The sequence below is a fragment of the Podarcis melisellensis genome, assembly GCF_964234715.1.
Source record: "Podarcis melisellensis genome assembly, chromosome: 1".
NCBI lineage: Eukaryota > Metazoa > Chordata > Lepidosauria > Squamata > Lacertidae > Podarcis > Podarcis melisellensis.
In genome coordinates this window covers 77,860,366-77,888,109 of record NC_138528.1, presented here as the reverse complement: position 1 = coordinate 77,888,109, position 27,744 = coordinate 77,860,366, and the positions used below count along the sequence as shown (strand labels likewise).

The window sequence follows — 27,744 nt, the reverse complement described above, 5'->3', positions numbered from 1 at the left end:
TTATGGAACGTAAAACCAAATGAAGGCGTAAACCATTCATTTAGTTCTTTAGATTTTCCATGACGATGTAGAGTTTCATAAATAATCTATGTGAATTGGACTCCCTTTATAGAGTTATAAAACTCTAAAACTGTACATAGCCTGAACATTCTACCTCTGATATGTGTGCCTCAAACTTCAGATTAGCAATTATCTTTTTACTCAAGAAGCAACATAATTTCAAATTATAGTAAGATAAAAACAGTGATGATTTATAGCAAGATGCATGAATTAAAGCAACATGTTTAATCTAGATTGCCTTCATGTATTAAATAAAGTGAAACTTAAACTCATGATAACTTGACCCAGATGTTGTTTTTTAGCATTGGTGTAGGGCAGTATACTTTGTTATAGAGGTCACAAACCTGACTGAATCTGAAGACATGGTGTGGCTTCCAATAGTTTAGTAGTTTCAACAGTTCATCTTTATAACTAGGTTTCAGTACTATGGTTCAGTAACTTGATTGATTTGAAAATATTTCTATCTATTTTAGTTATTAAAACTTTTGTGGTAACTTACAGCCACACTAAATAAGGTGATAGCCAACTAAGTCAGACTCAAAGTAGACCTGTTGAAATCACAGGCTTGAGTTTGTATCATTTATTCCAATTGATCTACTCTGAGTATTACTAACATTGAATATCGCTCTGTAATTGTGGCTTGTGTACTGGAAATACTTAAATACTAGGTTGACTTTCTTTAAGGATTAATTCACGTTTGCAGAAATAGAATATGTTACAGCCTTTTCCAGACAGTTTTAAAGTGCCAAGGAGATCACATATGCCTATGGAAAACTAGTATGTAATTAGCCAGACCTGTTGATCTATGACTGTGCCTCACTCCCCTTTTAGCTACACATTACGGAGGCTGAATATTACCTGTGCTTCCCCATAACATTTATGAGCCAAGTAACTGTTTATGGTATGAATGACAAATGGAAGCATGCCAGATTGTATAAAGGGGACTTCCCATGTTGCAGATGACCAGGCAAGTTAATTATAACTCAGCTACAGACTGGTGGATCCATACCCAGACACACAGTTAGCTTGGGACTTCCATCCCCTTGCTGCTTTTAGCAGCTTTGGCACATTGAGTAGGGAAGAAGCTGCCTGGTAGACTTCTCAGGGGGTCCCTGCTAGGAAGGAATTCAGCTGCTACCAAAGCAGGTAGCAATGACCTCATAAGGTCTTGATTCTCAGCAAGACCTCATTAGTGTCCATGGGAAATAATTTCAGTGTTAGAAACTCAGATAAATAAGCTAGGCACCAAATGGCTCCTTAAACCAGGGTTACAGTTGCCAAAATTAAATGTCTGGTTGGCATTTTGGAGCCAGACAGCTCAAAAGTTGTATTTTTCAATACAACTTTCTGGTTCTTGAAATTTGTTCTGATTGTGCAGATAAAATATTGGAGGTAGAATTCTAAAGGATGTGTTGTTAGTGTGCAGAAACAGGAAAGATCTAAAGATCCCCAGACATGCACCTTCTGATGGTGGAGACATCAGGCACCAGGTGCCCAGGAATCTTCACTTGATTGGAAGAGGCCAATAGCCAGGTACAAAATGCGCCTAGTGCCCTGCGAATTTCAAACTCTGAATCATTCCCTTCTTGATGTGGCCACACCAAAAGCAGAAGCTGTGGAAATTGAATTGTGCCAACTGCTTGACTGATCTGAATAAGATTTTTAAGAACCGACCTGCCTTTCATTTTTAAGAGAATCAGTGTTGTATCTTTTGGTTTTTCTCAAAAGGATTTGCGAACAGCTTTTAGTAGGTAAGAAGAGTTAATATTGAGCCAGGCAAAATCAGTTTTCTTCCCTGTTGCATGCTTTTGACTACTAAAATGTATCTAAAACAACCTATTTATCACAGAGTATGAACTTCATGGTCTTTCAGTCTTCAAGACTAGACCGCCTTCAAATAGTTTTTCTGATTTTAGATGTTCTATGGACTTTCAAAAGACATATTTAACAAAAACCATTCATGAACAGATGTAAATTGAAAGTGTTTTTTTTCCAGAGGTATTGTTGCCAGCATTTTAGTTTTCTTGTGTTTTGGAGTCACTCAAGCAAAAGATGGGCCATTTTCAAGACCTCATCCAGGTAATCAAAATTGCTCATATCATAAAACTTCTCTTGATAATGATGCACTTGGTAAAATGGCTCCTAATGGTTATATGTAAATGTTGAAAGTAGTAACCTATGTTTCATAGCCTGTATCCCCTAGGTAGAATGTGATTTCATTATCAGAATTTAGCATAGTTTTCAGAAGTCCTCATCTGACTGCTCATTAGTCACTTAACAGATGACATATTTTATCGTACTTAATTGAATCTAATGCTCACCTTTTTTGGCCAAATTACATTGTGAAAATTAAGGCGTGCATTAGATTTGATGGCACATTTACTTTCGCCAGCAAATACTTTTTTTTTTGGTTTCAAGGTTCTGAAAATTGAGGTGCGCATTAGATTCAATGGTGCATTAGATTTAAGTAAATAAAGTATTTGCTATAAAAATGTAAGAAGAACCTGCTAGATCAGGCCAATGGTGTATGTGTATGTAGGCTGGAGAACTGCAACTGCGGAGCATTGTGGAACAAACATTCCACTTAGTGAGTGCTTAAGAAAAGGACACATTTCAGTTATCTATTTCAGATTTAGATTATACCTGGAAAAGGTGTGTATGTCCCCCGGCCTCTTCTACCAAAAATAACTTACCTTGAGTAAGAGAGGCAGGCAAAGAGAGCACTAAATTTGTGCTCCTGTTCCACTGTCTACCGCCTGCCCCCAATTCCACAAGTCCATCTGCCACCAGCCACCCTGTGGAAAAGACTGTGGGATAGAAAGAGACGCAGGCAAAGAATAGCCTTCTCCAGCTGGACTATTGTCTTTCCCACAATAGGGTTGTCTACTATTGAATGCCCTGTGGGAAAGATCCTGATGACTTGTTACATTTTTATATTTTTGTGACTTTATGCATGTATTTTGTTGTTACAAATTCTTTCAAGTATCCTTGAAGATGTGACATAAATAATTATATTGAAAAGGGAAGTTGATGGAAAATGTGTGGTTTGTATTTGGCTAAACACCATTCTGCAGATTTGTAAAACTGAAAATGATAAAAAAACATTAAGGTATTTAACACCAATGTATTTACTGTATTCACCATCCTTCACTTGAAGTTTTGCTAAACATGGTAACTTGATAAATGTTTTGCATCACAAAGACAGCTTCCTCTGTGGGAAATTTTACACACAAACACTGTTCTTCAGAGCATTAATATTTTTGTCTGACATTTTATTTCATTAGTCAGAAGTACAATAGAAATATTGTTGTAGACAATTTGCTGAAGTATGCTACTGTGATGCAAGAGTGCAGCAGTATGGCTCTATTTGTTTAGATAGCACATTATCCTTGTTTCTTGTTTTAAAAATTTATTACATTTATATAATTGCAGCTTAACAAATACAATCAAATTTTTTTTAAAAAAGGACATTTTTTATTTGAAAATATAACAGAAAAAATAACAAACCAAATATAAATAACAACAAAAATAAGATTGTCAGCTGATATTAACATTAAGAATATTCTGACAATTCTGATATAAACATAGGTAATTCAAATGTCCAAATAGATGTCTAAACAGAATTTACAATTAAGAAGTTGTTCATTCAAATGTAAAGGACAGTGAGATTCAAACCACTAACAGACAGATGGTAGATGTTTGTCCATCCAACTTCTCAGTATAGATATTTTAGCTACCATAAGGTTCTCAAACCCACTTTTGTTGCCTGTCTGTTATTCAACACATCACAGAAATATAATTTAAGAGTGTGTGAACATTTGCCAAAAAATTCTCCAAAACAAAGTTGATAAAACGTTGTAATTTATGCCCAGAAAGAAACATCACAGAATGTGTCCATTCCATATGCCTCAAGAAAGCATTTTCTGAGTTACATCAATTCAGTTCTTGTATTACATGCTTGGGATATCCATCACCACAGATTCCCTTGTATAATGCCAATTCCAATAAGAAATAAAAAGAATCAAATGTTTTTGAAGTATTTCTATTGTTGATTATTCCTTTTCATAATAGTTTATATTGTTTAATTTTATTGAGTATCTTAAAGTCCTGGATTTTCTTCTGGTCTGTTGAGGATATTCTGTCCATTTTCCATGCCAATGCATTCAGTATCTAGAGATTCATAGAATTGTAGAGTTGGAAGGGAATAACCAAAATGCATTCATTTCTGTGTATGTTGTTTTGTGAATTTCCAAAGCATGATTATTGTATTCAATATTGTATTAGTTCATATTCACTTACCTCCTCCCCAATTTTTTAAAACAACATTCCTACAGTTGTGCAGAGGGTGGACCCATAGATTTTTCTGTATATCTAACAAATGACTGATACTGTTAAGTATCCTCATTTTCAAATTAATGTTAATTTTCTTTCTTTGTTTGTTGAAGGAGAATAAGTATGCAGACCTTACAGTGCAATCCTATGCTTGTCAACTCTCAAATCAGGCCTACTTTGGTCAGTGGGTTTATTCCCTGGCAGGCATGTTCAGAATTGCAGTCTTTGTTACATAATGTGATTCTGTGAGTCACTTGTCAACAAACTGAGTGCTTTAAACACTCGTAGTACTGGTTTTGAAACAAAACATAATGAAAAACAATTTAGAAATTGTAACTCACTGCTGACCTTCACTGTTAGAAATGTTACCTTTTCTATCATATACGCGAGAAGAAAAAGGCAACTTGATAGAATGGAGATGCTTTTGTAATATTGAATGGGTGGATTATCTGAAAATGGTTCAAAAGGAATAAGTGGCCAATTTTCACACACACCCCTCCTGAGTTAAGCATTATTTTCAAACATTGCACACATCTCTGCAATTACATAAAATGATTTCCAAAACTGCTTGGAAAGCATAAAATAATCTGCTTTCTACAGAGCAACAAAGCTATTAGAGAAAGGACATTTCAGCTAGTCTGTCGTCTGAACTTGAGTAGTGAAGAAGACATAAGGCTGTTAATGAGAGTGCTAGAATAAAAGAATAAATGAGTGATCTGTCACTGAAGAGAAATGAGTGCTAATTAGGGATGCATGAGCATTCCTATGGTTGCCCTGAATGGAGCTTGATCTTTTCAAATGCTCCTTGTGAGCAGCCACAGAACACGCATAGGCACTACAAAACTACAAACCTTACTTAGGTGAGACAGTGATGGGTGTTCCTCTTCCTAGCAGGGGACTGGGGCTGGAACTGGCCCTTTCAGTCTTCCTTCCCCACCATCCTGGGACAGCAATTCCTAGCATTCCTGACAGAAAAATGACCCTGTAATTTAGGGGTTGCATTTGTGAGGCAAATGTGGACCTTTTCACAGCAGGGACCTGTGTGTGGGCATTTGAACTATACTTACCATATCCTACTTCTAACAAGTGCATTTCAGTGTGTTAGTTGTGGAAGTCTCATAATTAAGTTGCCAAAACAGGAGTAGTTAAAAATAGCAATGCTGTGATACACTTCGAAGAAAGCTTGGTAAATGTTTATAATTCGAGGTGTGTCTGAGGAACGTTGCCTATGCTGGTTGTTCATTCATGAGATACTTAAATGGAATATCTAAAACTATCATAATAAAATCAGAACTGATATTTTTTGCCAGAGTGGAAAATCTGAGCTACATCCATCTAGCCTTATATTCCTTAATACTGGGACCATTTTCATCAACTATGGGCGGAACAAAGAGAGAACTTGTTTAGCAAGGGTATTATCAGATATCAGATTTTGAAAGGTCATCTTGTCTTCCTAAATATGACACTGGTAGGCAGCTATTAAATATGTATGTGAACCTTGTCTCAAAGGAGTAGAACAAGATTATGTTGTGCAAAAACAATCCTAGATTTATAAATAAATGTGGATAATTGAAAAAATGTGGGTTCCTAGCAGCACATTTCAAATCTTGTTTAGTGTTGTGTTGAAGGCATAATCACTCCATAACTTGAAATACATTCTGCACTAAAGATACCCATTTATGTGTATGTTCTGATTTTCTTGCTTGCTCTTTTAGCCTACTGGAGGTTTTGGCTGTGTGTCAGCGTAGTGTATGAGCTTTTCCTCATCTTCATACTTTTTCAGGTAAGGATTTAAAAATTGCATCTTTTATGCAGTTTATTGGGGATTTTTAAAGACGTTTTGTAAAAGGTAATAAACATGAACAATAAAATGGGAAGTTTTCTTTAAAAGGAAGCATGCCAACATAGAAAGCTCTCTTTATACCAGACCAGATCACCAGTCCATCTAGTTCAGTATTATCTACTCTTGACTGGCTGCAGTTCTCCAGGGACCTACATCTTACTGGACCCATCAGGATTTTAATCAGGCACCTTCTGCCTATAAAGCATGTGCTTTGCCTTATGTCCCCTCCCATAATACAATTTGTATAATTTAATTCTTCTTGGCATCCCTTGTTGTTGTTAAGTCATTTAGTCATGCACAACTCTTCGTGACCCCATGGACCAGAGCACGCCAGGCACTCCTGTCTTCCACTGTCTCCTGCAGCTTGGTCAAACTCATGTTCATAGCTTTGAGAACACTGTCCAACCATCTAGTCCTCTGTCGTCCCCTTCTCCTTGTGCCCTCAATCTTTCCCAACATCAGGGTCTTTTCCAGGGAGTCTTCTCTTCTCATGAGGTGGCCAAAGTATTGGAGCCTCAGCTTCAGGATCTGTCCTTCCCGTGAGCACTCGGGGCTGATTTTCTTAAGAATGGATAGGTTTGATCTTCTTGCAGTCCATGGGACTCTCAAGAGTCTCCTCCAGCACCATAATTCAAAAGCGTCAATTCTTCAGCGATCAGCCTTCTTTATGGCCCATCTCTCGCTTCCATACATGACTACTGGGAAAACCATCGCTTTAACTATACGGACCTATATGGCATCCCTGCAGTCTAATATAAGATAATGTACCTGTGCAGAATGTTACTGAGAGCTGTCAGAAGAGGAGGTATCCACTCTTCTCAAGGCAAGGGGATTATTGCCTCTGCACTCATTTTCTTTCACACATCCATGTAAACAAAAGCCAAGGAAGCTTCTGTCAGGACTTTCCCCTCTGGCTAGGTAGGTAGTTCTTGGCAAAAGTGTTTGGTTAGCAGTCTCGTATCTTGCATGGGATTTCCTGAGAACTGTTAAGCTTATCACAGCACCTTATGGTACATGGGGACTAGTTTCTCAGAACACTGGGAGAGTATTTTAGCTACTATTTCATTTGCTGCAAGTAAACCAAGAAAGCACTTTTTGGTAATTTCATAGGTTGTGAAAATTCTTATCCTTGATTTCAGTGTTCCCAGTTGAGCCTATTCCCTGCAGAAATGCCATAATAATCTAGGTCTGTTTCTGTGAGAGTGCCCCCTCCCCACTCTGAACAGCTCCAGGCAGGCTCAGATACTGTTTTTCTGTCAGGTGTGTCACAACCATGGGGCTTAAATACTACCAGCTTTGTAGTGGCCATGTACCTGCCCATCTGTTTCAAGTCAAAGCAATTATTTCTAGATGTGGATCTAGTCACCCTTTCCAAAAAAAAAAATGAACTGCCTGAGCCAAGCTGCTTTTCTCCCTTTCAAAATGGAGCCTATACTTTCAAGGGTGAGAACCATAAGCACAACTTCCTTAAAGCAGCCCTTTGTTAACAGGTGGCCTATTGGACTGAATAATGGTCATATGTGTTGCTCTTACACTCTTAGTTCTAGTCTCCTGTAGCCACGTGCCAGTTATTTGAGAGAAGATTTCACTTTCACCTCAAATGCCAAAGGATCTTGGGTAGCTTGCTTCTGTCGTTCAGGAAGCAAAGGTGCTCGTTGTTAATGAAGCATGTTCTATGGGTGCCACAATTAGGGGTGGAGTGCAGAGTACACTTAGGAGAGTGCTGCAGTAATTTTATTTTATTTATAAAGTTTATACACCGCTTGATTGTAAAAAACCATTAAATGAAGAAAACATTACAATATGTTAAAACATACAAAAAGTTAAAATACTAAAGCAGATTAAAATTCACACCAGCATTTCTAAGCATCTGGGTAGGCTTGTCTAAGCAATATTTGTAGAAGGTACTGAAAATAATACATTGAGGGGGCTTTTATTTGTCTTTAGTATTGTCTTGTGTAGGTTATTAACTTATACTCTTTAAGTAGTGAATGGACACAGGGCTTTATACAATCTTTTATTTAAGGTAATGAAACCAAATGTGCTTGACTCTTCCACCTGTGTTGCCATTTTAGAAAATGTTAAAATTACTATTCAAGAACAGTACAATATTTTGTCATATTAGAACTTGTTTTAACTGTTTCTTACTAATAGATGTGCTTAATTCTTTAGACTGTACACGATGGAAGACAGTTTATGAAATTCATTGATCCAAATTTAGGAGTCCCCTTACCAGAAAGAGATTATGGTGGAAATTGCCTTATATATGATCCAGACAATGGGACAGATCCCTTTCACAATATTTGGGTAAGAGACTGAAACTGAAATATCTGATTTAGCACTGAAGCTGATCTAAAAATTTGTGTTTGTATGATGTGTCATTTGGTATTTGTGCTTAATGACAATACATCACCTGCCTCATAACCACTAATGCGTATTCTGTAATTCCATACAAGTGCAGAATTCAGATTCCTGAGAATCTCAGGCTTTACTAAAAAAAAACAACCAACCCCCCCTCCCAAAAAAACCCAAGCTTTCAGCATTTTTAGCTGGTATGATAAAATGTGAGTATGTGGTGCCTGGAGTAAATACCATAGTCATAGAAGTTGTTGAGCGTGGTTTTCAGATATCAGTGGGCTGAAGATTGAGCCTGTATAGCTTGCCCCCCCCCCCATGGCTAGTTAGAAACAAAACAAATTGTGTAAAATAAGCAAAATTTCACAGATCTATATTTGGGATTCAGCAATTCTATGCATGAAATTCTGTTGTTGTTGCACAAAATATACACATGCTGCTTATAACTACCAGCTGAGCCTTCTATTGACCAGATACAGTGGTGCCTCGCAAGACGAAATTAATTCGTTCCGCAAGTCTCTTCGTCTTGCGGTTTTTTCGTCTTGCGATGCACGGTTTCCCATAGGAATGCATTGAAAATCAATTAATGCGTTCCTAGGGAAACCGCCTTCAGACCAGGTCCGGGGACAGTCTGTCCCCGGACCTCTTCTGAAGGCTGGGGGGCGCGGGCTTCGCAGCAGCGCTACGAAGCCCGGCGGCTGGGGCAGGTGTTCCCGCCCCCCCCTGCTTCGGAGCAGCGTTCCGAAGCGGGGTGGCTGGGGCAGGTGTTCCCGCCCCCCGCCCGGCTTCGCAGCAGCGCTACGAAGCCCGGCGGCTGGGGCAGGTGTTCCCCCCCCCCGCTTCGGAGCAGCGTTCCGAAGCGGGGTGGCTGGGGCAGGTGTTCCCGCCCCCCCGCCCGGCTTCGCAGCAGCGCTACGAAGCCCGGCGGCTGGGGCAGGTGTTCCCGCCCCCCCACCCCGCTTCGGAGCAGCGTTCCGAAGCGGGGTGGCTGGGGCAGGTGTTCCCGCCCCCCCGCCCGGCTTCGCAGCAGCGCTACGAAGCCCGGCGGCTGGGGCAGGTGTTCCCGCCCCCCCGCCCGGCTTCGCAGCAGCGCTACGAAGCCCGGCGGCTGGGGCAGGTGTTCCCGCCCCCCCACCCCGCTTCGGAGCAGCGTTCCGAAGCGGGGTGGCTGGGGCAGGTGTTCCCGCCCCCCCGCCCGGCTTCGCAGCAGCGCTACGAAGCCCGGCGGCTGGGGCAGGTGTTCCCGCCCCCCCGCCCGGCTTCGCAGCAGCGCTACGAAGCCCGGCGGCTGGGGCAGGTGTTCCCGCCCCCCCACCCCGCTTCGGAGCAGCGTTCCGAAGCGGGGTGGCTGGGGCAGGTGTTCCCGCCCCCCGCCCGGCTTCGCAGCAGCGCTACGAAGCCCAGCGGCTGGGGCAGGTGTCCGGGATCTCTTTTGAAGCAAGCGGCTGCGGAGAGAAGCGATCTCCCCGCAGCCGCTTGCTTCAAAAGAGGTCCGGGATCTCTTTTGAAGCAAGCGGCTGCGGAGAGAAGCGATCTCCCCGCAGCCGCTTGCTTCAAAAGAGGTCCGGGATCTCTTTTGAAGCAAGCGGCTGCGGAGAGACGCGATCTCCCCGCAGCCGCTTGCTTCAAAAGAGGTCCGGGATCTCTTTTGAAGCAAGCGGCTGCGGAGAGAAGCGATCTCCCCGCAGCCGCTTGCTTCAAAAGAGGTCCGGGATCTCTTTTGAAGCAAGCGGCTGCGGAGAGAAGCGATCTCCCCGCAGCCGCTTGCTTCAAAAGAGGTCCGGGATCTCTTTTGAAGCAAGCGGCTGCGGAGAGACGCGATCTCCCCGCAGCCGCTTGCTTCAAAAGAGGTCCGGGATCTCTTTTGAAGCAAGCGGCTGCGAAGAGACGCGATCTCCCCGCAGCCGCTTGCTTCAAAAGAGGTCCGGGGGCAGCGGGAAGAGCTGCCCCCGGACCTCTTTTGAAGCAAGGGGCGGTGGGGAGAAGCGATCTCCCCGCCGCCCCTTGCTTCAAAAGAGAAGACCCGCTGTCCCCGGGGCAAGCTTCGTTTTGCGAAGCAAGCCCATAGGGAAATTCGTCTTGCGAGACAACTCGAAAACGAAAAAACCTTTCGTTTTGCGAGTTTTTCGTCTCGCGAGGCGTTCGTCTTGCGGGGTACCACTGTAGTGCTATCCTTTGCCTGTAACATAACTATGCACTTTAGAAGTGGGGTTAAATTATTTAATTGCTCTTTGCAATTCAAAGTGTACTGATGTAAAACTATACCCTTTCTCTGTTGCTGTTAAAGTACATATCTGCCTTAGCATTTCAAAGCTAGAATATTTTACCTGCTCAGACTTAAGACTATAGAAAAAGAATAGGCTACTATCCAAGTCAAGTGTTACTGTGTTCTGGGGTTCAGAAATCTTGTCTGATTTTAGGAGGCACGTGGCAGTGAGAAAGGAAATATACAAGAGCCTCTGGATCAACTAATTCTGCTTAAAATGTAGAGGCTATCACAATACCTCCACTGCAAATGTCTGTACTTAGCTTGCTATGGTGCTCCTTGCCAAAAGGAAAATATTGTGGCAAAGAAATTGTACATTTCCTAAGAGGGCTTAGCTATCAGTAGAAAATGTAATCCGTTGCCAGCTGATTGTGCCCAATTCTGCCTTCATCCACCACCATTTTGTGAATGGCTTTTCCTCTGCCTTTGAAACTGACTGGCTTCAATTTTCAGCCAACTCAAGTAGGTGGGGTAGAAAATTTGAAAACCTCTGATCTAAGATACAAGGCACTATTCTGTCAAAATTGAAATGTTACAAAAATTTGAGAGGAAAAGAATTAGATTTCCCAAAAATGCAATTGAAACAATGGATTAAAATTTATTTTGGGTTAGCGTTGTTGCCTTCCTGGATGAATATTTGCATTTTAGACGTAAGCAATAAAAGTATTGCCTTGTTGAAATTGACAGTATGTGTGTATCTAAAATATCTGATAAACTTTATGGGAAATACTCCAAACTGCAACCTAGTAATCAGTGAACTAGTTACCTTATAAACGGGTCTAATCTGTGTAACCCAGTTTTTCTGCTTGAATTAAAGGACAAACTAGATGGATTTGTTCCTGCTCATTTCCTTGGCTGGTATATAAAGGTGAGAATCAGTCCTTTTTGTGTTCAGCTATTGTTAGCATTTGCAGCTTGACTGCTTCTCCTTCAATGTTACCAGCGTGCAAAATCAATTATGTCAGGCACTCATCTGTGAAAAGGTTTAAACTGTGTTTGTTCAACTTCAACTATTTCTTACTATACTGGGTCATTAATTTCCTTCAGGGCTAGGAATCTTTTTACATGTTGTGTCCTCACATTTTGATACATAAACCTCTAAACCTCTGCATATTAGCAGCAACATATTTTATCTGGGTAATAGCCAGTATTTGTCTGGAGTAGACCTCTTGAAATCAATGGACATAGGCAACCACTGATTTCACTGAGATTACTCAGAATATGATTTTCTTGGATATCACCTATTGTCAACAGTTGACTTCAGAACTTAGTTTAATGACTTAATTGCAAATATGGGGGAACATTTGCTTAACATGGAATTTTGCATGATGTTCTCATGTTGCTGCATCATCATCATAGTGCTCCATTAGGACCGTGCAACAACATCTGTATTTTTATATAGTTGTCATGGATATTTAGCATTTCTCTTCCAGGTAAAATGCTGATTGTGCTGCTCAGTATTTAATCTCAAAATTAAAGCAGCCCAGCCACCCATTGGCCCCTCGGTGAAAGGCAGCTTCTTTCAGTTGAGTAGCTTGTTAAACCTTCTGCTCCATCTTCTCTGTGACTTACAGGTACATGCAAGTGGCTAGTTTGGTAATCTTTTCTGCTCTTTTTGATTAAAACTAGAATATTGGATAGTTGATGCAGAGTTTGTCCCTGCAGGATAAACATGAATAGTACTTTCAAATCAAAATAGAAACATCCTTGAGAGCCACCCCAGGTTTTTGAAAGATGTCTGAAAACTTAAAGAATAGTTCTGTCTTCTGCTTGAAAATATGTTTACCAGTCTGTGCTTCTCATGGTTACAAGGTCTTCTGATCCGCTTGTCTGGAACTGCTGATCTTCAAAGGAGCACAGAGATCTGGTGTGCAGCCTACTATACTGTTATCCGCTATGGCTGCAAGCTTTCCCCGCTATATTTAACTCAGACTATTCTGAACCCTTTGTAGAGCACACTATATAATGCTTGTTCCTTTATTTAGTAACTCAAGATTTTGAATAATCTGTAGGATTAACTTTCCTTTTCATTTTTTAAACCCTTTCAGACATTAATGATTCGTGATTGGTGGATGTGCATGATTATCAGTGTAATGTTTGAATTTCTGGAGTACAGTCTGGAACATCAGCTCCCAAATTTCAGTGAATGTTGGTGGGACCATGTGAGTACTGTTCTCTAAAGAAATATGCTAATGGCTCAAATTACTACGCCAAGAATCTACTTTAGGTGCTTTAGTTACTAATGTGAGTAGCATTAGGTGGATGGGGGTGTTTCTTTTTCTTTCTTTTTTTTAATCCTTGCTATCTGAAATCCAGGTAGTTCTAAACTGTAATATTGTCTGTATGAATTACCTTTTTGTGTATGCTAATTAAATGTGTGCTATATGGCATGCTTGAAAAAGACTTATGGTAGTTTATGGACTCTTCCCAATAAATATATTTCCTGTGTTTGGACATAGCAATGAGGAATGTGCAAGAGGAATTAACCTAGGACAACCTCATACTTGCAACCCCCACTTCCACTGCAGCTGTGAGGAGGGAACTGGAAGCTTTTGTTTCAGTTTTTGGGTAGCTGCAGATTAAAATTACTTTGAACCCTAAAATAGGTTGGTCTTAACTATAGTATAGCAGAACTAACCAGCTCGGTAAGCATAGCTTAGAGGTTGGCTTACTTTACTAAACCCATAGTTAAGACTTAGCCACATGAGAGCAAAAGCATTTACCTCTATTGTTTACTAACCACAGCTTGAGAAATGTCATTTCTTGTCCACTTTAGGTTATACAACAATCATTTGAAATAATTTGTAGCATGTGTTAAGTACATATCAGAATTGTGCAAAATTTTGTTGAAAACCTAATTTAATAGAAAGCAAATGTAAAGTATATGCTTGTGAATCCACACTACTGCTAATGCTATGCCATAGAATTTGTAGTGGTGGTTTAAGTTAGATTTTCTTTTCTTTTTAAGTGGATTATGGATGTAGTAGTATGCAATGGACTTGGCATTTATTGTGGAATGAAGACTTTGGGGTGGCTTTCTTTGAAAACGTATTCATGGCAAGGACTTTGGAACATTCCGACATACAAGTACGTTAAATGATAAAATTTCATACCTAAATGAAATAACTTTAAATTCTATGTATGTTAATGTAACCTATTTATTTTTATTTGGGTTGTTATAGACATTTCATTCTGATACAGACTAGGACTAATCTAGAGTAAATTATTTATTGCATTTCACAGATGCGTTGCTCAAAAAGAGTCTTAAGGTGATTAACAGTCAGTATCCAATATACAACAAATGTGAACATATAACAATAGCTAAATGGCTAGTGATTACAACCTTTTTTAAAAAAAGATTTTTTAAAAAACTAGAAATATGAATTTATGTGACATAAATATTTGACTTTCTGGAAGGTGATAGATTAGGCCAGCTGGCTTCTACAGGAGATGAGGAAGAGGCAGTAGGGTGCTTTTTGCCATTTTTACTACTAAAGCTATAAAAAGTAACTATGATATGAACCATATTTCCCATGAATGAAATTGTTGCTCTCTAGCTTCTGTAAATACTTCTCAAAATGCAAAGTTGAGTAAGTCAAAGCTGACCACCAATAACCAACTATGGCTTGCTAATTACCAGTGTAAAACCAAACGTTTCTTATGCATCATTCATATTTCTGATATGCTTATTCATTGCATTAGTCTTTAAAGAAGTGTGTTTTAGACAGTAATGTTCCCAGGTACCAAGTTCCTTATAGTTCCTTTCTTATAGCATCAGTCTTTAAAGACAGGAGAATAGCTTTCTTGATTGGCTTCATTCACACAAAACACTAAACCATGGCTTAGTCTTAATCATTTGTAGTTCAACAAACCATAAGTCATCCACCTCTCAGCCGAACAAACAAGTACAGTAATGGATTGTTTCTCTAAAGCTTGGTTTGTTTTCCAAACTTCTTCACTCATACATTTATAGCTTGACATGCATCTGGAGTAGGATGCCAAACAATCCATGGTTAAGCAAAACATAATGTCAAATCATAGTAAAGGCAAACCATGGTTCATAAGCCAACAGTAAACAGTGCCTTTGCACTGTGGTTTGTAGCCAAAGAAAAAGCCCTTGGTTAATATGCAGGACTTCAAGCCCATGGAGTCATACATTCAAACAAACCATAGTTAGGCTGGACAAATAAAGACCATATTGTAGAAAAGAACTATGGCCAAATTGCTTTCTGTAAAGAAAAATTGTCTAGGAGCCATATGTGAAATCTCTTAATTTAGGATATTTACCACTTTTTCTCAAATGGTCTATATAAATGTGTATTGATAATTAACCATTTAAATAATGAATCCAGTTTTAACTAGAGGGATAGCCAAGCTCAAATCATGATCATTTCCAAACAAATCCATACTAATTATTGATTAGTATGATTATAACAATACAGGGAGTAAGACAGTAATCTTGAAATATGAACAAAAATTCACTGATATTTGAAGCAAAGTAAGTTGATTTTGTATAACTTAATAAGCAATTTATTCAAACCTTTTTGGCTTAGCTCAAGGTCTAATATCTAAACAAAGTTAACAAATCCACCAAATTTATTCCCAGCATCCTTGAGCTGCAGTACTGACTATGGAACAGAGTTTTGGGTATTTGAATAGTGAAATAAAAATCATAATTTAGTAACTTGTGACATGGTTAATGCAACACTTTTCATGAGATACTTGTGATTTTCTCCCTCAGAGGAAAAATGAAGAGAATTGCCTTCCAATTCACGCCATACAGCTGGGTTAAATTTGAGTGGAAGCCAGCATCCAGTCTTCGCAGATGGCTAGCAGTCTGTGGTATTATTTTTATAGTAAGGACCAATACTTTATTGTAGCTGCACCAAACTGACATAAGTGTTTAGAATTCTTCTTGCTTTTTAACATTACAAAGATGGAGTACTCAAATTCTCCCCATGTCAGAAAAAGACTCATTGAGTCTGACATTGTGAAGGGTAGGGTTTCTCTAGCAGCATGCCTATATTTATCCCAGGAGCAAGGCAATTGTAAGAAGTAAGGAGAGAAGAAACCATCTGTACCCATAGCATCTGCAAGTATCTATAAACTGTGCAGAGAGTGCCAATTTATAGCAGGGACTGCTATTTCATTTATTATAAGCCATTTTGGCCCAATTAGTGTGTAACACTAAGCCTAAACCATGGCTTAACATTAATGAGCAAATGTGTGTGTTTCTGGAGAAAAGATTGCAACCTCTTCTGGTCCTGATGCTGTGAGCTAAGCCATGCTTTGGTTTAATATTGCATCTGAACCTGGGCTTATGGTTTATCTTGCTGCAGACAAACCTCAAGCTGTAAGCCATAGAACAGAGCCTGGCTACAAGTCATTGTTTGTCTGGAGTGGGATAAACCTGGCATAACATTAAGCCAAGCTATGACAGCCTACAGCCCACAGAAGCACCAGGACTAGAGGAGGATAATGGTTGCGATGGTCTCTTGGGGAACCTGTTCAATGTTTGGCTTAACATTGAGTGAAACTAGGTCTTTGAGTGTGACAGAAGTGGGGTAAAATTTTATTAAGTTCCCTGTTAATACCTGTGCAGGGAAGCCAAGAACATGCTTCCCATTGTTCCACTGTTGTATAGCTAAAGACAGAAAGATGGCCACCTGTGTGGTTCTCTGATTCTGAAGTAAGAGAAATTACCTCCTTATTACCTCTGGGGGAGGAATACCATTCTTGCAAGGTACTGCAAGTACCGTATTTTTCGCCCCATAGGACACACTTTTTCCCTTCCAAAAATGAAGGGGAAATGTGTGTGCGTCCTATGGGGTGAATGCAGGCTTTCGCTGAAGCCTGGAGAGTGAGAGGGGTCGGTGCGCACCGATGCCTCTAGCTCTCCAGGCTTCAGGAAGCTATCCGCAAGCCTTGCAAGCCCGGCGGGAGTTCCCGCCGGGCGTGCGAGGCTTGGGGCAGCAGCCCGAAGCACGGGGAGCCCTCTGGAGTGCGCCCCGTGCTTCGGGCAGGTAATTTTTTTTATTATTCATTTCCCACCAAAAAACTGAGGTGCGTCCTATGGGCCGGTGCGCCCTATAGGATGAAAAATACGGTAGATTCAAATTCCTATACTTAAGGATTTACAGCATGTTTTAAATATGAATAAATGGAAACCACCTGAAATTAAGTGATTGAATGGCACATGTCTCTCAGTTTTTATTAGCAGAGTTGAACACTTTTTACTTGAAATTCGTCTTGTGGATGCCTCCAGAACACTATCTGGTCCTGCTGCGGCTTGTCTTTTATGTGAATGTGGGAGGTGTAGCCATGAGAGAGATCTATGACTTCATGGATGATCCGTAAGTGGTTACTCTTATTCATGCTTATTTGCTTAATTTTAGAATTTGTGAGAATTGCTGCATTTTAGTGGCAAAAATATTAGGGCAATGGGTGGATCAGTCTGCTGCTGCTAAAACATCTGTAGCCTTGAGAAGAGTTGCAGTTTTTTGTTTTCAGACACGAAATATATCATTGTTTGCCAGTTATATGCTTTGGATTGCAAATGTCACTTTGCTGTGTGCTGTCCTCAAATGTTACCACACAACAACCTGAAAATATGCTAATGATTCATATTAGCTTGGGCACAGTTAGCTTTTGCATAGAACAGCACTTTGAATGGCCTTTTCTAAGGGACTGAATGATTGAGGGAAATAGCTGTGTCTGGAGGGTCTAGTTATAAGACCCTTCTTAAATCTTGTTCCTTGAGATTTTCCAACAGATCTCTTTCACGTCCTATACATCTTTAGAATTTTATAAGTGTCTGCCCTCTCATGGCAGTGCATGCACTAAACACCTGCCTGATTAGAGCTTGTTCCTTCTGCTTCCTTGTTTAGCAAACAGTAGGACCCAGATCCCTCAGGTTGAGTTTGGTTTTGGCTTAGTGGTGATGGAACAAACTGGCTGATCCCACTACTTAAGCTTATTGTTTCTTCACTGACCAACACAAAAAGTGTCTGTGTTCAGAATCTAGGGTTCCAATACTTTATGAAGATCAGTTTCACTTGCAAGTCTTTGACTCCTAGAACTGGGAAGAAGGGCCCAACCTGATTACTTAGTCGGATTTCAGGACATTCAGCAGTGACAGGCCATTCCCTGCCCCCTGGTGTTGGACCTACTGATTTGGGATATACTTCCTGCTTTAAGGTAAGAAGAGGCCTCCGTTTCTCATTAGTGAGCTCCTCTCCTCAGCACCCCGGCCCATCTTCTAGTCCTTGTGTTTGAGTTGAAAAAACATCTTGTCTCTTGTTCTTCTGCCCTCTGTTCAACTACATGGCATAACATTGGAACAGGGGAGCGTCATAAGTCACCAGTGCCTCATTCACTGTGTTGCCATTCTTTGCTAATTCAAGATGCAGAAATTGATGACTACATGCAGCAAAGAGAGCCATCATGAGTTATAGATGAACAATATTCCACTACTTGCTTTTCTTATTGCTAAAGTGATAGCACATCCTAGTTCTGCTGATGTTCCAGATCCATATGAAGTTAAGAAGAATTTCCCCACTCTCACATTTTCCGCGGATGAGAATGTTGGAAGCAAAAGAACTGTCTCCATAACTGCTTTTTTTCCTCCCCAAAAGGCATCTTTTCAAACACAACGTATATAATTCTCTGAAAAATCTTAGCCTTTTACTTCTTTTCTGATAGCTTCTACATCATTTTATGAGGAAGTCAGAATGATTTATCAAACAATTCCTAAATAATAATATTTGTTTAGAGGAACCATTTCCTGCAAAACATCCCAGATTTTACTGTGTACATGCTACTGTCATGCAGCAGGAAAGCTGCTCATTTAAGAGTCTATAAACTTAACATTCATTTGCAAATGTGATTTTTATCAGTCTTTTTCCATCTGCACCAAAAGATTTGGGAGTGTATAGGCCCAAATGTGGGGAAACTTCTTGAATTCAAGACAGAAGTGAAGGCTCTTATCCCTGCCTTTCTAATGGCTAACTACACATGTGCCAGATGACAGAGTAATCAGCTTTGTAATCAGTTTTTCTTTTGTTTTACTGATGCTGCGTTCACAAGAGTCCTTTTGTTCTGAGGCCTTTCTACTTCATATATTCTTGGCAAATATGTTTTGCCTTTCCCTAAAGAGTTTTTTGCATTTTTTCCCTACTTTCTTCAGTTAGCGGGACAGTTGTCTGCAGCTTTCTTCTTTCGTTTCTTGGGCAAAACTACCTAAGCTGCCTCCCTCCCAATAATGGCTGCTTGGTTCATGGCATGGGGGGCGGGCTTTAAAACTCCTTTCAATATGGCAAGGAAGCTCCTTTTGCAGCCAGCAACAGCCTATCTTTTCTTCCTTGGAGAGGCCACCATCAACAAGACATATGGGGCCTGTGAAACTTCAGAAAGAGCAACATACTGGAACAGCTCCTATTTGTGAATCTCCTTCTGGGAGGAGGTTCTAGATGCCTCACAACTAAGCACAGCCTCTGTGAAGGTGGCAACAAACAGGCGTACTTAAAGCAAAATGTTGTATTGATCTACTGGACTGTATCCACAAAGCCAACCATATACTGTGAGCAGTAAGATGGCAGGGCCACTTAACAACTGAGGAGGCTTGACTTAGAGCCTGAGGATTTCTTCGCTGACAAAATGCCAAGGCAGTTTGGACATTTGAACTTTCTGGGAAATTTTTAAATGGCAAGATACTTGTCTTGAATCCCTGATTTCTCTTTGAAAATCTTTACCACTTGTACCTCTTTCAAAACGGCTGGCCGTTCTTGGTTATGGTGGTCAAACATCTCCTTAAAGGTTCCATGCTTCTTTTTTATCCCTGTTGATTTTCGGAAGAAAATAATCATATGAAACTAGCTGAGTCACTCATTTTTGCTTCTCTGAACATATCAGAAAAAATTAAGGACTTCAGATTGGTTTTAAGTTTGATTATTTTAACAATCTTTGGCATAGCTAAGATCAAATTATTGATTTAAATACTTAGGTTTGATTCAAAAGGTTCTAAAGCTGTCTTGCAGTGGAGTCCATCCTAGGCGCACCATATAAGCATCAGTGCATAGACTGTTTTAATTGTCCTGACAGTAAAATAATTCTGGGAAATATGAACAATAGCACTGACGTTCAATACAGTTCTCAAAGGCAGCTCTTTGTAAATAGATACAATTCTTTGTCATTGAATTCAAGTTTGGTTGAATAAATCTCACCTTTCAACAGCACATTGTCTGTAAGGCAGGAAACTTTCCACTGTTACTGCTTCTTAGTGGCTTCCTTATTGATTGCATGCTTTGTAGGAGATGGAGAAGAGTAGCTTCTGCTCTGCCTCCACAATCAGCTTGTCAAATACATGGAGAGAGATGTAGGGGACTATTATCCTGAATTTTTAGTAAAGTATTTTCATCATGTTGTATTAGAGTGGTACTCAAGTCAGTCCAGAACAATCTTGAAAAATGAAGAAGGAAAGTTAATGACAAGCTACAGTCCATCACAGAACAGAATAACCTGAAGTCTCCAATATGGATCAAGTAAACAACTGGGATTTTTAAGGATCTCATCTTGAGTACACTTTGGCCAGGTGTTGCTGTTGATTATTTATTAAATTTGTATAACCCTTCATCTGAAGATCACAGAGCAGCTCACAACATAAAAATACAAAATGAGAATGCAAAATACAGAATAAAACAAAAATAAACCAGTAACATCCCTGCCACAAACACATTTAAAAGGACATGTTAATCAGCCCAAGGCCTGGTTAAAGTTCATATAGAGAGAGTCTGATTTGCCCACTACACTGGAAAAAAGTTGTTGGAATGATATGCAATAGCCAAACTTCAACAGAAGGCAGCACTCTCCCCCACCCCCGCCCAGTTCTCTGTAAATTTAAATCTTTTCCCAATAGTAGAGCAGGAAATTGAAAGCCCAATCACTCATATTGTTGCTCTTCAGTACCTTTCTTTTTTTCAGGCAGACAATGTTGACATGGTCATCACCACCCCTTCAATCTTAAATAGCCTTTTAGTTCCTTTTCACTATCATGCTGCTCTTCATCTCTTCCCCCAGTTCTGCCATGCACTTACCTATGGCTACCATGATTAAATTTCACTTTGCAGTTTGTCATGCTGTGTTTTGAAAAACATGGAAAACTGGATTGGGAAGATGGGAGGAAAGTATTCATGCATTCCCTCTGGATTATATAAATAATGCACTGTTAAGGTTATTTTCAAAGAATAATGTCAAGAAGATATGGAATCAAAGCAATTTGATGTCAGTGGTGGGTGTGTTAGTCCTAGATAGGTAGCTGATAGAAGCAGGTATACGAGTGGTGGAGTTTTGGTTGGTCTTATCTCTTGGAAGTATCCATTGGGGTTCCTGACAAGTTTTGTGGAGAAAGGTTCGGACCATAGAAGTTTCCCTACCTTATTCAGGCCTAAGATCACACATGGTTTATGATCCTTGATATTAAAAGCATGAAGTGAACTGAAGACAAATCAGGATGATAAGGTGAAACCTAACAACAGTGGGAGTACAAAAAGTCCTATTATTGTTATTATTTTTAATTAATTAATTAATTAATTAATTGAATTTGTATACCACCCTATACCCGTAGGTCTCAGGGCAGTTCACAATATAAAAACATGTGCTAAATAGGAACACAGGGCATCACCACATTTGAATTGAGACCCATTTCTTTTTGTGGCAAGATACTTTATTCAGCTACTTGAAAAATAGTCAAATTACAGTTTGTTAGAGGCTGCAGAGACCTGGGAGCTCTTTGCCCCTCTGCTGCATTGCACACCAAGACTAGATGCGAGTGGTATGGACTTGTCCTGAATAGTATTTCGTTTTTTAAGAGTAAATGGGTGGGTTTTCCCCCATATGGGTTCTACCTGATCACACTATTCTTGGTTTCCCCCCCCTCTTGCCTACAGTGGCTTACTCATCTCAGACTTTTTGGAGTTAATCTCCTTTGCAATCTTCAGACCAGTCTAGTTTGTTCCCCGACATTGCTTACAACACATTGTAGTTTGGAATCTAGGGGCTGGCTGGTAGAGAGCCAATCTGTAGATGACAATCTTGCTTTACAGTATTCTTGTGCAAGGTGAGACCTCTTGAAGGGCTTTTTAGTGCCTTCCAGCTCTATGTCATAGCTGACTGCAAGCACATAGGTAAGGGCCTTATAGTAAGACAGACTACTGAACCAGCTAATTTGGTGTTGCCTCATTTGCCTAGCAGAAAGATCTCATGTAGAGGTTTTTCTCAGCGATAATATATGAGATCTTTCATCTGGAGATACCAGGGGTTGAATCTGGGTCCTTATATGTGCAAAGCATGGCTTAGTGATAGAACATGTGGCATATTTCTTTTCCACTCTCTAGAAATGGACATGAAAATGCACTGTTAATCTAGGGTAGAAAAATCTCCCAATTGTTATCTGGAATACCAACTAGATTTGTATCATTTATACCTGCAGTCCTTCTTATTGAGATATGAGATAGCTATGGGAGACCCTGTTTCTCAATTTTCAGTGGATATTCTCAAAATTTTGAAAACATATGTTCTATCCTTCCAGTGCTATCTGGATGCTGATACACTACAGTGTCCTTGCTCCATTTCCCTGGTTGAAAACTTGTTCACCACTGTCCTATGAAAACTAGCTTTTCCTGAAAAATTGTCAATCCAGTCTGTTTTATTTGTGATTGTTCTTCCATAGTAAATTGTAATCACTTTGGAAATCCTGTATTGGTAGGCAATATTTTCAGAGGCAGTTGAGAGTTGCAAGATTTTGAAAAGATTGCTGAATTCCTTTTTTGCAGACTGTGTTCATGGCTATATAGATATTTTGAAACACCTAATATATATGTTGAAGCCATTTCCTAATGCCCTGTGTGACCAAGAAACTGAACACAACAAAAGTCATATGTCATTGTCGGTTCATCAGCTTCCACGAACTTCTGTGGAACAAAGCAAATACTTTGCAGTCTGGAACAGCTGAGAGGTCAAAAAACCTCTGTCTCTCATGCTTGATTCTGGGATCACCAGGGACACAGGGTCCACCCAACCTCACTGGCATTGCTTTGTGTATGTTTTCACTTTCCTCCATATAAATGAATGGTGCTCATTCCAACAGAGAAAATATATAGTATTGCCAGCAACCCTGACTGGCTGACCTAGCCATCATCAACAGAGACTTTAGCTTAGGGTAGGAAAAACAGAACAGTGCTCCTTCCCATCCTGCGGAAGGTGGTTCCAATGTAGAGAAAGAAGGGAGCAATACACTTCTGGTGTATTGCCACCAATATCTGGATTTAAGAGGAGGGAAGACAGCACTGTAGAGAACTGCCACTTCTCTGTGTTAAACACAGCTGCAGAGTTGGGGCTGTGAAAATAAATTGTCCCACTCCACTCTTCCAGGACTGGAGTAAATACTTAGTTTGGAGAAACAGAGGACAGGCCAGATTTGGAAAATCATGCCCTGTCTGAAGCAATTGTTTGCAGGAGGGAAATGTCCACACACACCCATTGGGCAACATTTTAATGCTAGTAAATAGAATAAGGGCAATAAGGATTAACTTTTCTTGCTATAGCAGTGGCTCTTGTTTAAAAGTTTCCTTCTGTAGATTTTTCCAGGAAGTGTGTTTTTTAAGGCAACAAATAGGGGATGTGACTTTTTATTTCCCACTGTGGAAACAGATAACTTAGTCATGCCTCTTGAAGAATTTTGCTGGAGCTTGTTTTGTTAGAGCTTGTCACTTCAAAGTTCATTTGCTCTGTCATGTTACTGAACAATAAAGTTCTGCTTTGTAAATAAGGGGAAACTGCACACTAGATTATTTGCTTGTCAACTGTTAAGCCACACAAAATTGCTATATTTTTTTTGAACCTTCAGTTTTTAGAAATTAGAAGGGCAGTTGTTAAATTAAACTGTATTTTCCTTTTTTTTAATTGCTGAAGAACAAAGCTATTATACAGTATTGTGTGTAATATGGTCTTGTTATCAGAGAAGTGCCTATTCTGTTTTTGTTTTGGAAATACCATTTTGAATGTACACCTATGCACTAATGCTGTTTTATTATTGCAGAAAGTTCTATAAGAAGTTGGGTCAGCAAGCATGGCTGGTTGCTGCTATCACAGCTACAGAGTTCCTTATTGTGGTAAAATATGATCCCTACACCCTGACATTATCACTTCCTTTCTACATTACTCAGTGCTGGATTCTTGGAGTCACACTTGTGCTTATTTGGACAGTGTGGCGTTTCTTTATTCGGTAAGCAAGAGTTGACTGGACTAGGTGAACTCATGGTCTGATCCACCAGGCGTCTATCGACAGTGCTAGTCTGGGCATACCCTGGAACTGGCTCACTGCATGCATTTTCTCCCTTTCTCCATTGCTACAGGCTAATTCCTGCTCCTGCCACTTTGCTTAAAGCCACTGGGCCAGAATCAACTAAACAGTTGAGATAGTGGAAGCCAGTGCCCCCACTCTTCTCTCCCTACGCATCTCTACCAAAAAGGCGGGGGGGTGGCATGTATATGTCAGGAGAGTCCCCCAGAACAATGTACAGGGGAGAAGACTGGAGATTTTGTTCTGTCTGGCAGACAGAAATGCATGTGCTGATGGAATGGTTATAATTGTGCAACACTGAATTCCACCCTTCAGCTCTAAATCTGGGGGAGAAAATGGGAGCAGCTGCTTGCACAATGGAGAAACTGAATTGATAGTGGCAACTTGCTCCTTGTCTTTTAGTAGCTGGTCAGTTGGAATTGATGGAGTTTATAAAGAAGTGGGGGGGGGAGCAAATTTGTGGGGGGGGGGTGGGAAGTATAATCTCCAAATCCTGAGTATTTACACGGCTACTGTAGTTGCTGTAGAATTACCAATTTAGAACTAGGAAATGCTTAATGTTTAGCTATAGCCAAACTCTGTTTGGTCATATAATTGCCTCATTCAGGGAAATGAAAAGAAGCAACAAAAGGACTGAGCTTTTTTCTAAATTTATGGTGTTTCTCTTTTTTCCCTCTGATATTTTTCTAAAATGTATTTGTTTTATTTCTAGAAACATCACCTTACGGTATAAAGAGATAAGAAGGCAAAAACAAGAACATAAATATGGGAAGGACAATTGTTTAAGCAATGGTGATGGACATCCTGCACTGGCAGATGAGCACAGTGGGAATAAACTCAGAGAGAAAGAACTTTGAACTTGAGTAATGAATTAAGGACTGAGAGAGTTATTTTTCTTGCAAGTTTAACCCTCCCTAGTTTTGTAAGTTTTGATGTTTTCTCATGAATGAGAATCCTTTTGGAAAAGGTGCCACCTAATCTCTCTTGAGGAAGGTGTTTACAACTAACGCTAGAAGCAATGCTTACCCAAAAAGGGGAACTCCACCTAAGTGTGTTATAAACGTCTGTCATCTTACAAAATGGAGGGTTAAACAGGTGCAAAGGGAATCTTAGTAGCCTCAGTTCTGGAAAACCATGGCTGTTTGTGGGGTGTCAGGAAACACATTTTATGGAATAAATATGTGCACTGTGAAAAACAGTTTGGTATTTTCCGCTGCAACTACCTTGGACTGTGGTACTAATATGTCCTCCTCATCCATTCATTTCCATTCAACTATTAATACAATATCAACAAAACAAATGGAGAGATGCAATTGAAGCTCGAGAACAAACTGCATAACTTTGCACAATATACTATTGCAAACAGCTCTTGGGGGTTCTGGATCTAGTTGCCTATGTCTCAAAGCAAAGGTGCATTACCTTGAAACAGCCTGCTAGTTTTATACTGCATCCTTCTTGATACCAAATACCTCTTCAGTTCATATTTATCCTGGTCTTAGGCCAGAAAGTTTAACTTTCCTGTCTGTTAGCTAAATAGAGCAAGTGAAGGCTATAATGAACGTGAAAAATATTTAATCCACCAAAGCCGTGTGTTCTTTGCCTTATTTTTCTACCACTGAGCTGGTTTCTGCTCTTGCCTTGAGTCTTAGGACCGCCCCCCCTCAATTGCACATGGCAGAGCATGTCATATGATCATCCAGAACTGTCTTGTTACTTCTAGAGTTTAAGCTGCACTAGATAAGGTGGAGTTATATCGAGGCAACTGCAGTGTGCACAGTCAGCCACTATATGCTAAAAGGCTACTGCTCATGAGAGCATCCAGTCCAAGAACTCTGGCTGTCTTATTTGTCATTTGCCTCCTAAAACTCCATTGAACAAATGGGAGTTTATGTTACAAATATATTCTCTACAATTAGAGTTGTCATAGGAACGGGTTTCACATTCCTAAAACAGTTGTGTGAATTTTCTCCTTAAATGTAACACTAAATTAATATTAACAAAATAACACTGTCTTAAATCTGTTGAAACTTCTGGAAATTTGCTTTGAAGTGAATATAAGTTAAAATGTTAGCCCTGCCCCCCCCTCTCTCTCTCTCTCTCTCTCTCTCTCTCCCTCTCCCTCTCCTCCTCCCCCTCCCTCTCCTCCTCCCCCAATAAAATCTCAAAAATGCTGCGGGTTAAAGCACAATGCACAGACCTTGGCTTCATTTCATGTCAATACTTGAATGGGAAAACAAGTCTGCCTTGCCTTGTTTCTACAATGACACTAATGTTCTCTTCTTAAACAATAGACACTTTCAGCAGGGCAAAATTTAAAAAAATATTTCCATATAAATGAATCTTAGAAAACTCAGCAAATGAAGTAATTTTTTTAGCATATAAAATGACTGAAGGAACTCTGTTTCATGATGATCAGAATGAGGAAGATCATATGAAGCTTATTTCTTGATTTGTGCGAGATTTACTGCTGTTAAGTCACTGAATGGGTGATGTTTATAATTAGGATTTTTCAGCTGTTCAGTAATAAGAAATACTATGGCTATAACTAGGCATTAACAGACATCTTAAAAGAGCAGATCCTGAGTTGAGCTGGTACATAAAAACAAGCCTCTCCCCACATGGAAGCAGTAGGTTTTTGAAGTTGTTCAGGTTAATTTTGTACCTGTTTTGTGAACTGACTAGAGGTAGTACCAGTGTACCTGTGCTAATGTGGCCCTAGTTTTTCAAGGCTTGCATAGGCATATAGTCCATGTCTGTTTTTGTACTAGTAAACTCTGCCCCCTTGTAATTTTGTATTGTAGTGTCCTCCATGTATTCTGGTGGTAACAAGTGCAATGGGGAGAACGTGAAAGGAATTTTAACTTTGTTTTGTTTTTTGAGGAACCAATTGTGTAAAATTTGAGGTATAAGGGGGGGGGGGTTGAAGCTGACCTCCTCTTAAAACATTACTTTTGCACTGATCTTTATGTTCATTGAAATATTGAGTCTTACAGTTATAGTCTGGATAACTGAACAGATGTAATAAAAGGTTGTTTGCTGGTGTGTCCTGAATTACAAATTTTGTTTTGGAGGGGAGTGGGTTCTCATTGACTACATAGCTGTGATTTTCTAAGAATGATGGAAAAGCCTACCTCATTGAAGAATTATTAACGTGGCTACCCTAAAAGTAGATAATTAGGAACATTCTCTTAACTTGCCCAAGGTTTAAATAGACACACATAGGTCCTGTTGGTTTTAAGGGAACATGGATCTGTATTGCACCAAATTATTCAGGAATATCTTGAATTTCCTGTGGAAGTAAAACAAAATGGTTACAGGTCAAATCACATTTCTTGTTCATAAAGCTGGGGGGCCAATAGACAAGGAGAAGCTGATTCATGTAGACTTTCCATTAAGCACGAAAAGAGCTTTCAGATTTTTCTTCAGGCTACATTTGTCACACTTGCAAGATAGATAGCCTAGAGATATGGCTGTAGTGCTAACATTACACAAGAGGCTTACTGCCAGTTTTCTCCTTCCTGGAATATCAGT

General features: G+C 39.9%; 1 protein-coding gene across 1 annotated transcript in view; it reads left to right on the top strand.

Annotated features, from left to right (window-relative positions):
* Window positions 1–27,255, top strand: part of PTDSS2 (phosphatidylserine synthase 2) — a 39,495-nt gene extending 12,240 nt beyond the window's left edge. Inside the window, exons 3-12 of the mRNA XM_081884622.1 lie at window positions 2,057–2,139; window positions 6,108–6,175; window positions 8,408–8,542; window positions 11,674–11,724; window positions 12,905–13,018; window positions 13,825–13,943; window positions 15,598–15,712; window positions 17,064–17,209; window positions 23,950–24,135; window positions 24,926–27,255. Coding sequence (XP_081740748.1) covers window positions 2,057–2,139; window positions 6,108–6,175; window positions 8,408–8,542; window positions 11,674–11,724; window positions 12,905–13,018; window positions 13,825–13,943; window positions 15,598–15,712; window positions 17,064–17,209; window positions 23,950–24,135; window positions 24,926–25,070 — 1,162 coding nt within the window. The 3' untranslated portion in view covers window positions 25,071–27,255. The remainder of the gene's footprint in view (window positions 1–2,056; window positions 2,140–6,107; window positions 6,176–8,407; window positions 8,543–11,673; window positions 11,725–12,904; window positions 13,019–13,824; window positions 13,944–15,597; window positions 15,713–17,063; window positions 17,210–23,949; window positions 24,136–24,925) is intronic.
* The last annotated feature ends 489 nt before the right edge of the window (window positions 27,256–27,744 follow it).